This window comes from Corvus moneduloides, chromosome 20 (assembly GCF_009650955.1).
Source record: "Corvus moneduloides isolate bCorMon1 chromosome 20, bCorMon1.pri, whole genome shotgun sequence".
NCBI lineage: Eukaryota > Metazoa > Chordata > Aves > Passeriformes > Corvidae > Corvus > Corvus moneduloides.
Genome location: NC_045495.1, coordinates 1 through 12,222, shown reverse-complemented (window position 1 = coordinate 12,222; position 12,222 = coordinate 1). Strand labels below are relative to the sequence as shown.

General features: G+C 39.6%; 1 protein-coding gene across 1 annotated transcript; it reads right to left on the bottom strand.

Annotated features, from left to right (window-relative positions):
• Nucleotides 1–141: 141 nt before the first annotated feature.
• Nucleotides 142–9,308, bottom strand: LOC116453969 (smoothelin-like protein 2; the record flags this gene model as incomplete). Its single annotated transcript, XM_032130001.1, has 8 exons — nt 142–637; nt 2,161–2,311; nt 3,651–3,768; nt 4,318–4,494; nt 6,466–6,541; nt 7,622–7,675; nt 8,265–8,507; nt 9,215–9,308. Coding segments are annotated over 7 exons (840 nt in total), but the record flags the coding sequence as incomplete, so codon positions are not given.
• Between the last annotated feature and the right edge of the window lie 2,914 nt (nt 9,309–12,222).

Sequence of the window (12,222 nt, the reverse complement as noted above, 5' to 3'; positions counted from 1 at the left end):
AGCATTATTGCCCGAGGTGGGTTGAGTACTCTAGGTTATTACTTGCTAAACAGAATTTTCCTTGTCCATCTCTATTTCTTTTGTACTACGCTCAACAGAGAAGTAAAACTGAAGGTGCTATCTTCTGGAGTTTTACCTGCCATTTTAAGATGGAACACCTTCATAGCAGAATCACTGCATAAAATTGTCCCCAGCTTACAGAGATAGGAGAAGGAAATTTGCTTCCCGGGATCTTTAAACATAAAAGCCCTAAAAATCCAACCTACTACTAGCACCAAAATGACAGCATTTGCCTTTGCCAATGTCTTTTCAGACCCATTTGTGTATTAGTGACATGGTGATGTGATCAACACTTCAGGGCACTGCTCAGCAATACTTCAGTCAGCCAGCCACACAGCTGAACGTAAGCAGTAAAAAGCAAGAAATAATAATGTGTCCCATTTGCAAAATGTCACTCTTCCCATTAGCATGGTGTACTTGACCCTTCTGGCTGGAGAGGTGTCAATGGTTTTATTCAAAATGTCGTAGATGACTGTATAGGGACTGGACGTAGGTGAAGACGCACATGGGATCTGGCTTGTGACCCATCACCATCATGTCTTCCACTTCTATCAGACGATCACAGTGAGCCATTTTTCTGTAGTAATAATAAAACAGATACAACAAATCTAGAGTTACATAGCTGCTTCCAAGATTCATTTACTGCTCTGATTTGAGCATCATCGAAACATTTAAGAAATCCTGAGGTTTATCGGCAGCATTTCATTTCACAATTAATTGAGCAGGGTCAGGCCGGACATTATTATTTCTGTGACCATGGAATATTCCTGTTCTTTCTCTCTCTTCCTCTATACTGGAATCTGATCTAAAGCCCTGTAGGGTTGGGGCTTTTTTCACTATCATTCACATTCCTTATAGCTGTAGCACGTAGCCCAAGCTCACGCTACTCTGCCCACGTCTCAGATTTTGGTTAATATGTAGGGAGTTTCCAAAAGAATGGAAAAAACTCAGGAAGAGAGGAGATGTGCTGATGAAGGCCCATGTGGCTGTTGACTTGCTTGTTCTCCAGCACCCCCATATCTTCAAGATGTGAATGATGTGGACCAGCAGAAAGGAACAGATCTGCAGAGGCTTAAGATGAGAAATCACAAGGGCAGGAAGCAATTTGATCAGCACAGCTAGTACTGGGGTGAACAGCAGTAACTGAGAAAATAGCTTTTACTGGCACTATGAATAAATCAGTTTGAAAGGGCAATCATAGCTACGAACAGTAATTTCTGTAGATACCTCTCACCTACTGTTTCTTAGTGTTGTGTTCGTGGTGTCTTTTTTCTCCCCTAAACTTACTGTTTACATAAATCGAGGTAGAAGAACACTGCGGCTTTCCTTGAGAGTTGTAGATAGTTTTTCTTAGAGATCAATCACCTAAAAGTATCACAAAATCTCCTTCAACTCACTGACAAGCAACAATATTTTTTTATATATACATATATGTGTACTTATAAAAATACTTGTAATTCCCAAATGAATTCCTTTGCTAGAGGCCATAATAAGGAGAAATAACATTATGTGAAGAATTTTGAAAGGTTTTTACTGAATGACCAGTGGAAAATCCAGTTTCTTTAAGTTATTGCATTAGCCATGTATTCCTACCACCATGTTATCATTCGGAAGACGTGTACCAAACCAAGCTGCATACCACACGGAGAGTTCTTACTGTAAGAATCATGTTGATACCAGCTCAAAAAAGTTACTATTTCTGACCGGCGAGTTCACATTCATGACGACCTTTAACAAACAAGTTAGCATTAACTGCCTGCTATACAGCACAAAGAAGAATCTGGATAACGTGATTGAGGGTATTAGCTCTGCCATTTCAGAAATGCAGTCACCTGGTTGAGATACTGAGAAGCTCTCAGCCTCGGTCTCTACTTACACTGAATTCAACCTTCATTCTTTTTCAACCAAAACAACATACAGATAGAGGTGAAGTCTCCCACATGTTCTATGCATTCTCTCTACAGAGCTTATTATCTTTTTTGGCATAATTCATGCAAGCTAATGATAGAGAATCTACAAGAATAATCCTTAAACTCTTCACTGCTGCCCAGGTGCATTAGACTTGAACTGAAGCACTTCACAGAGAGCTAATGTACTCACTCAGGCCGTTGTGAAGGCCAGCTCAAAGTTCTGCTTGCGATTAGCCGGGTCAAGCTTATTATAATCAAAAGCTTCAGGAAAGAAAGAATGAACAAGAGCACAGAATGCCATCCATCATTCCAGCTTGAGGAGAAGTTCTGGAGATCATGTGCTGTCACGATGAAAAAAACACACATGTTAATGCTGCACAGGGGAACAAATAAGAGCAGCTGCTTTTGTTCAATGCAGTTTTCTATCCTTCTTTCCACCAGCAAGAGCAAAGAGCACAGGCTTTATTTTTTTCTTCCCATCTTGGTATATCCATTTCACTGTTGACATTCTGGGAAAAAAAGGCACACTTAGCAAGAAAGCTTTTTGCCTGAAATACCTAGATGCAAAGCAGACACATAGTCAAGGTCCCTGATCCAAGCCCACTGAAAATACTGTGAAGAATCTAATCAACATCAGTGAGCTGTGGAGCAGGCCCCGATGCACCAGCTCAGTATCTGTGGAAACTAAGGACACTGCTTATATATAATCATAATCACCCTATGGAGGATTTAAAATTGAAGAGCAGTTCACTCTGTGAATAACTGTGAATAACACTAGATAAAGACTACGCTTTCTTGCTTTGCCTAATTCAATACCTGTTTACACACAGATAGGTAGAAATAAAGGAAGAATCATACCTACTGCGCAACCTGATTCTTAAAACAAATTCTTATTGTTACTTTCAACTGCCACAATGAAAAGAAACGTATTTGTGCTCTTGTCTCATGCTGCTTTCCCATCATATAAAATTCAAGCCCCAGCTTTTCTAGTAAGCAATTAACAGTAATTTTAATTAGTTCTCCTTATTTGTACTATAATGTACAGTTTAGCAATAATTATGCACATTTAGTAATGTTGAAAAAACATACTACGCATGCAAAAAAATCCCTAGGAAAAAAATTCGTATTTCTTTGACAAGTGCAGTTTAAGGCCTGGTAAAATGAAAAAATCTGAACTGCTGTATTCTTTTAGTTACACTGATGCTACCTCATAAAAATTTACTCACAGTGTGATTCAACCTCAACCATTTACTACAAATTCATTTGTCAAATACCAACAGAGTACTTTGGTCTGCATGTAGCAAAATGGCCATAGTCTCCATGTATTCAGAACTTGTCATACATCATGTGAATGCAAAAATTACAGTCGGCAACGAAGAAAAAAAAATGTCTGAGTGTATACTGAAGTTTATATCCATAAGCACAAAAATGTAGGCTTTCAGAAAAACACTAATGGATTGCTTTAATAGACATACAGAATCTCATTCATGCAATCACTGACTGTCTTGAAGTGCTGCCTGTGCAAACCATGTTTGTGTTACCCACAATAAAATTGATGACCTTGAGGAAGTTAACTTATTCTCTAGCATATTTTACATTCACCTTTTGAGCATGGTTTTTTGGCAAATTCTCCTGAAAAAAAAAAAGAAGAGAGAGCTGGAAGCACTAGCATATCTTCACCTTGTATCCTATGGTTTTTGAGCGACACCAGTCTAACAGAATTTGTTTAATGCTGCTAGCGCTGGCAACCCCAAAACTCAGCGACCTCTTCAGCTTAGCTCTGGATTCTCCTTTTCCTCTGGAAAATTAACAGAGATCAGATTAAATTACATTCTAGAAAAACTTAAACCTACTTGTCAGGAACATCTACGCAACCTTGCCCAGGTCAGCCCCTCCAGGTGATATTTGAGAAACATGTTGCTGAAACCTCAACTTGTTGGTCCTGCAAGAAAAACTAATTTTTATTTCACTAAAGCCAGAATTCCAAGCCCTCTTTTATTTAAATCATACTCCCATCAAGGAGAGTTCATACTTTTGATCCTCAATGAATGGCAACTATACTCGCAGTCTCCTATAATGATGGAGAAGGCAGGTTTCACAGAACTCTTTCTTGATAAAAGACACCTGCTGCTTCAGCTAAACAACTCCAAAGCCAGAGGAATCTGTAGCTGTGAATTTCCAAGGCTTGGTCTGTAAAGTCAGTGAAACTTCAAGTGACCTCATACTGTCCCTTAGCGCCGAATCCTACACTGAGAGAGTTCTCCCACCCATCTGTACTCTGCTGGTAATAACCGACAAATTAGTTTCCCTTTAAGAAACCGTTCTGGAGACAAGGACTGTGACATACTTTCCATCATCACGTTCAAATTTCTCGAAAAGCGCTTTTCTGGCCTGTGTTCCTATAGTCCGCGGGAGCGTCTGAGATCGCACCAGTTCTCGCCTCCTTTCAACTTGGCGACGTACGGTAGGAGGAGGCGAGTGAGAGCTGGGGGTCACGGTCACATCACAGTAACTGTCAATGGCACTGGAAAAACATAACATAAAAAGTATGCAGTAAACAAAAGAGTAACTCTGCAGTGACAAGAGCCAGCATAAAGGTTCAACTGCTGTCTCTAAACCTCCCAAAAGATCCATTTCAAGAGGATCTGCATGAGTGAAAAGCAATTTTAATAAAAGTAAAATTATTATTGACACACAACAGCACTTAAGTATAGAAGACCATAAGGTACTATTACAAATAAGACACAGCTGGACAAGCCACAAGCACTTTGTAGCACTGAGCAGAAATACAATTAAAAACCTTCACGAAAAAAGTTGTGGTCACACAGGAGCACTAAATCCCTTTCATTGCCAAGGTTCAGGGTTCCTTGAGGCTGTCACATTTTCAAAATTAAACTTAAAGAGTAATTCAGGAAGTACTTTTGAAATTTTTACTTATAGCACACAGAATTCTGAGCTTCTGTCAGCGTTGCTTTACTGACTGCAAGCTGGTAATTTGATTGAGAATATAGGATTATACTCCAATTTGTGTTTGTTTGAGCCATATACCGCTTCATCAGCATTAATGAAGTAAGTCACACATTGCATTTGGAAGTATTCTCTGTAACAGAGATGGGGAAAGAGGCAAAGAACAATGACATCAGTGTCACACATTAATTTCTGGTACAGATGGAGGTCAGGTATGACACCAAGTTCTCTAGGGTGCTTAGTGTATCATGACCCAAATATTGGAGTGCTGATGTTGGAACTACCTCAGAAAAAATGTAATGCCTAATTTGGGATTGTTTTCAAGGCAGATACAAGCCAAATTTAAGAGGTTTAAACTTTCTTCTCTCCCATTTTTTTCTTGATGGCTATTTTGCCTGCTAAGTATGTCTGGATATGCCAGGAGTAATTGTGATACCATGTAGTCCTCTACTAAGCAACTGCAACTCATTAATAAAGAATGTGTAGCAGTCCTCAGCAAGGCATTTGTCTAGAAATTAAACTCTAGGCTAGTCAAACTAAGGATATTTGATGGCAATCATATATTGGTTTCCAAAAATAAGCCCAAAGTTCAACACAGATGAGTATTTTTAAAACTGTTTTCAAAGGACCTGATAACATCCTCCTCCTAACAAAAATCCTCCACTATCGGGCACTGAAAGTCTTACTGACTAAGACTAAAACAATGTGGAAACCCACAGTTAGGTCTACTTGAAACTGCTCTATAAAATTTTTGTCCTTTCTCATCTCTGTTCCACTTAGCCCAGAGGAAAGCTCACAGCCTTTAACAGGCTTAAAATATAGCACTGGCAATTCATTTGTTCTTCGGTGCACTGGTGGGGCAGCCTGAAGAAGCCTCCCCCCCCAAAAAAGAGCCAAATGTGCTAAGGCTATCCAAAGCTGTAATCACAGGAGTGATGTCAACGCACAGCCTACTAGATGTCTTGTGAAAAGAAAGGTGTGAGGATTAATCAAGATACGGCCCTGATACAGGAATCAGAGGCACAAAAAGAGCAAGTCGTGCAGGGGGGTTAGGGGGAATGAATGGCCCTCAAACTGGACACATACCACGACATATATAGCAGGTTGCTGATTTCCCATGAGAAGTACAATCAGTAAATAACCTGGCATGTTTCACCTGAGAATATCCAGGGTATGTATACAAGCACTGCTGTGTTGAACAAAAATTACTATGTACAGTACATCACTAGGATGGTTTTAGTACAGCTGGTGTGATTATTCCAGTAGTCATTGATTGGTTATTCCCTGAAAGTAGAAGCGTGGTTAAGAGGAATAGGCCCATTTACATGTCGACGGACCAAAATACATTAAATGAACTCCCTAGGTTAATGTAAGAGATTATGGGGCAACTAGATTAATGTACAATTATACATTCAATGCTTAAAATACAGCATCTGGGACTCACCTGTTTTCCAAGTCAGCAGAACACCTGTCCCTTGAGACTATATTGACCACAATGGCCTAACAAAATGTCATGAGGAATGCATACCTTTCACCAGTTTTGGTTCCACTACGCAGCCCATAGTCCACAGTTGAGACAGACTTGGTGGCAGAAGTAGCATTCTCTATATAAAAACATAAAAGACACATTACTGCAGAAACTTTCCTCGTGTGCTTTCAAATAGAAACTTTCCTCGTGCTTTCCTGATGGATAGACACGCGTTGATTTTTACTCGTTACACTGTAAAGCTACAGGCCTCTAACTTCCATATGAGCTAACAAGCTGGGGAAGGATTTTCCCCAGCGGTTCAATTCCTCTGTAAAATTGTTGCACTGCAGCAAGGATAGTGTAAGCATACCAGAAAGGACTCTGAGAGGATATCTTTGATAAAACCGCACTCGGAAGGTCAGATCACTTCAGGCCCTTGTGCAGACCTCAGAGGAGGGCACGCTGCCACAGACACTTCAGTTAAAAGAAAAAGTGGTGCCTGCAAAAGTCATTCTAGCAGACAAGCCCTGAGGAGTTTAACATAACTGAGTGCATAATTTAAATGACCTAATTACTGCCAGGAAGATATTTTAGTTTGTAAACTAGAACAGACTCCAAGTTGCAAATGTGGCTTAAAACCGATTTTGCATCTTCCTTCCTCCATTCCTGAGTGTCTACCTTTTGTGCTTTGCCTCTTAGAGCTCAGCTCTGGACTCCAGCTATGCTCTATAAATGCAAAAGTGGAGTGACACATTTTGTCCTTTGACGCATTCATATTACAAAGGAGACTCCTTACTTCTGTCTTACTCAAAGTCATTTGCTTCAAAACACATGGGTGGGCACACCACTTTCCAATTGCCACTACCTTGTGTATAGTCACAGTTTTCACTCAATCAGCTGAAATCTTCACTGCTCAAGCTGTCTGCCTGCCACACTTTTCTGGCACCTATGGTTTCCACTGCAGAGATTGCCTAACAGTACACATGTACATCACTGTGCAAATAAGGGTAAGAACCCCTCACTGAACTGATTGAGAATCTGATGGAGTAGAACAAGTTTTCATGATTCTATGAGTCTGCATACAGACTTGTTAGCAATTTTAGTATTACCATTTAGTACTACAAATCAAAACTACGTGCTCAGATCTGAATCCCCCAAAGAGCATGGAATCACTCTCAATTTTGTTGCATAAGGGCATGCTGATAGGAACACTCACCTCCAGTGGCAGATGAATCCACTGTTCTCATTGTAACTGAATTCCAGTCCTTCACTGTATCAGCACAAAAAAAAAAAGACAAAGGAAGCATTTGTGACATTCTCAGCTTTAGTAAGATAAAATCGAAAGAATCTGCAAATAATCCCTATCTCTTGCTGGCAATCCCATCTGGTCTCCTTCTATAATTTCTGACCTCTGTGTGTGTGTATATATATATAGTCCAATTTGTAAGTATCACAGCCAAGGATGAATGACTTCAGTATGACTTTTTTTTTAAACTCAACCTAACTTCTCACAGGGCCTCCAGTCTCAGAGCAGTAAAAATGTCTACAAATTTCATTAAAATAGCTGGGCATGTTTAAGAGATTCAGTAACTTATTGAATTCAGTAACTGTGCTATAAGATATGCTTCACTAAAAACTCAACTACATTAGGCAGCAAAAATTCTCTGCAGATGTGACATAACAGCTGAAAGTTCCAGCTAGGACCCACAGTATTCCAAATTGAAGTGTCCCGCAATGGGATATATAGCCATAGAAGCAACGTTTCATAATTACCACTAGGTCATGGGACAATACTGATAGCACCAGTTGAAGAAAGGAAATGGCATGCAGCTTCAGCAAGTTATTTTTGTCTCTTTTACCTGGCTGGTTGGAAGGTTTTACTCCCATTGTATTTGTGCTCTTGCCCTGTCCCAGCAGGCAAGAAGATGTATTAATTGTTCCTGCTGAACAGATGTTCTCTCCTGAAAACTTCTCAGATGTCCTGGTTACTGCAGTAACGGGAAGGTGGGGCATCTGTAAGGTGACTGCAGGGGCATGGGCTTCAGGGGAAGAAGATTCTGACATATGAAAAGAGGTCAGCTCATGGGCGGCTTTTGCCTGACCTGAATAAAAAGCAGGAGAGAGGAAGGAAATTTGTTTGCAGATTTGTAACAAAGTTACAAACCAATGTCCATGCAACAACTTTATTTTACAAGTCATTGGAATTACTCCCCCGTGAATCACAGTACCACTTATGTAGCAGGAGCAACCCTAGCGCAAGCGATCCTCACAGCGATCGCACTTGCTCTACGTGAATGGCAGCAGGAACAATGTCTTCAGATCATTAATACACTAGCATTTGCATTCGGTAAGCTTCTCTTCCTCTGTGCAGCCCTCACTTCCAATCTCCTGCCCTGGCATTTTTGTTCTTTTCATGGTTTTATGAAACACTGTATGACTTTCTCTAAAGTGGAGATGTTAAGTCCTTCCTCCACCAAAGGATGATGGAAGTGGACGGGTGACTTGCAAGATGTTTTGGGATGCGAGACTGCAATGGAACCCAGCATAGCAGGCCTTATCGCTCGTCTCCCAAGTTAATGCGACAGTAATAGCCTCTAATTTATGAAACACCATAGTACATGTTTAACAGTAAAGCCAAAGTTTAAAAGTTAAACTCCTAATTAGGAAATAAAGTATTGGTGCCACAGGACAACATTTATTCTGAAACTATAGCAGATTCTAACCCTTCCAAAATGCGAGACCTGCTCTATGACTGCCAGGATCAGGTATTTTACAAGTAGTGCTGCTTCGTTTCATGCCCTGTTCGTACCTGATGATGAAGATCGATGCCCATTTTCAATGATGGAAGAACTAAAAACTCTTCTAAATTCAGGTTTCTGGTGGTCATCCAGGTCTACACTCTGTCAGAACAGACAACACACATGACAACTAAAATTCAAACAGCAGCAAAAGTGAGAAGAATATCCAGAAACACCTGCCAAGAACAGGCCTTCCTCATGCAAGTGACCCCAATATAAGAAGGGAACAATTACCTAACCCCAAGAGCCAAGCCTGCAAATGAAGCATTGGCAACACAGAACTCACATCAATCTTCACACACTCGCCCTTAATGGGCCCCAAGCACCTAGGAGGTGTTATCTTTTGTTAGATAAAGGTATCACCATCCACTGTGTGATGGTGATAAACAGAAGACTCCATGTAATAGTGGAGAAATTGGCTGAGATTGCAGAGTAACGCTCTGCATTTTTTTTTCTATTTGCCGCAGAAAGAAATTCCATTATGAAAACGTATTGTTCAAGCAACACATAAAGTAAATCCAATCCTAGGACATTACAGCTGTATTATAATCTGTAACCCCCGTAAGAATAGCTTTCTTCTGGGAAAAGCATAAATTCTCCTCATAATGCCTGTCAACATAATTCCAGAAAAATCAGTCAGGAACCTTTTTGTGGGTTTAGTAGGAGGTTTTGGGTTTTGTTTGTTTGACTGGGTTTTTTTGGCTGGTTGGGCTGGATTTGGTTTTTTGGGGGGGGGGGCGGGAGGGCACGTTAAACCATGAGGAACTATGTGATTTTCATCTGTGTGACTGAAGAAAGAAGAAAATGCTTCACGGACACACGCTTACTGCAGCTAAAAAAAATGTAGCTTCCAAGAAGCAGCAGCTACAAGTCATAGAGAAAAATTCCCCAACACACAGTCCACAAAAACGGTTTAATTGATTCTGGACAGTTATCCACCTATGAGATGGGCCAAAAAATTTATTACTAAAGAAAAAAATCTGTAATGTGCCATTATAAATATAATCAAAAATTCTTATAATCTCAATCCAAACAAGCTTCCTTTTGACAGAAAGACTGAAGATAGATACCAAATATTTTACACTGTACATAATTATAAAAACAACAAAACGTAACAGAAAAGGAAAGACACAGGGTGTATACTTCTAACAAATTAATTTGTTTCTGGTCTTCATACACAGGAATTATGGAGCGAACCGGTGATGTGATCATAACAAACTATTCTCTCAAATATAAATATATACATATCTATCTAAAATTATCTCATATACAATACAGAAAACCCACGATCAAGACAAATCAATAAAAATATTTTCTTGGAACTTGTCGGCTGTTTATCATGCATCTGTTTACATTCATCCAAAATTAACCAGGAACAGCAGACAATAACATTAACACACTTTGTAGATTTTTTTTTTTTTAACTGTTTTATCTTGTTATATGCTGGAGAGTGTACTTGAGATACTACAACTTCCATTACTTTGGATGCATATCCTAGTCAACTTCCGGTAACTACGGTCTGAGATCTTGCTAAGAATTTGTTAATTACTATTAGATTACAATAAGGCAGCCTAAACACAAAACTCTCCTAGGGCTGGATTCAGATCTTTCTAGATACTAGTGTCAGCCTCCAACTGATTTCAATGGAACAGAGATGTACATAGCAGAATTTGCACCTACATGACAGTATTTAAGGCTCAGCACAGATGGCACACTTTATTACATTGGACTGCACACTGTTTTTTAACCTGGGGTCTGATTCTCATGACGTTTTATTTCTACGCTAAGTGAGGAAAAGAGATAGGGTGACCTGGATATGATTTTCAAACAGAACAGTACAGAGTTAAGAAGAGGACTGGACACTTCCTGAAAATGTGGAAGATGTACTCTCAGAAAATTACTTTTAAAGTTTTCTCAGCTAGGAGCTTTCACTTAATTCTCTAGTCTAGTTTCTAAGTCAATGATCTTTCAGGGGCTAAATGTGCACTTACATGCACTGCTAGATAAGAGTGTGGAGGTTACACGAGGAGCCAAGCCATTCCTTTGTCTCTTTACCACCAAAACACAGAAGAAGCTGCTTTTCTTTTTCTGTTCTTTTGAACAACAGCCAGTCAAACAACCAATCACGCATAACACCATGTTTTAGCACAATATTGCTCATAGGCCCGTTAACAGGACTGACAGATTTCCACTGATGCCTACTGAAGGCTTGAGGTGCACCTAAGGTAGCTGGGAGTTAGAACGCCCATTCCACAACTAGGTTAGCATGTCTTAAGATACACTGCAAGTTTTGCACATGAAATGTTGATTCAATGATTGATACAATGAAGTTCACAGTGGAAGCACAATCCAAACAAGGTAAAATTTTGCTTTGTTTTAATTTCCCTCTATATTTGTTATTTAAAAGAAAGGAAAGTAACTAGATTGGGGAAGTTGCACCATGCAGAACTGAAAAAATTAACCCTGTCCTGGCCAAAAGTAGGATACCCACATACAACAAAGCTGAACTCTTGATAGTTACCTAGCTCAGGCTAGGTTTTTTTGCAAAGCTAGTCTGCAAACTTCAATACATCACCAAAAGAGCAACTTTTTTAAAATAATATTTTTCAGTTTTACACCATCTGCCATCCCTATGGAGAATGCTCCCATCCACACACACAGTCTGACTTACTGCCACTAAACTGGATGTGTCACTGTATCCAGATGTTTTATTTTCTGAAAATAAAATTATTTTGAAACTTTTGTATTTATTGAGAAAAAGATACTGTGCACGAATAAACTCAGTTATCACTAGCTGTCAGGATTGAGAAAATTACAACAAATACTAATTATAGAAACCACGCAGAATGAGGGGTTCAGAACTTTTATTGCTGTCTTTAGTGCAACTGAGATCCCATTCAACAATTACTGCCCATATCCAGAACTGAAATGTAAAGCGTAGCTAATGCAGCTCCCTAGAATGTACCCATGATACACAGTTAGAACTGTTTAGCCATTCATGTCAGCCATTATGACCTGA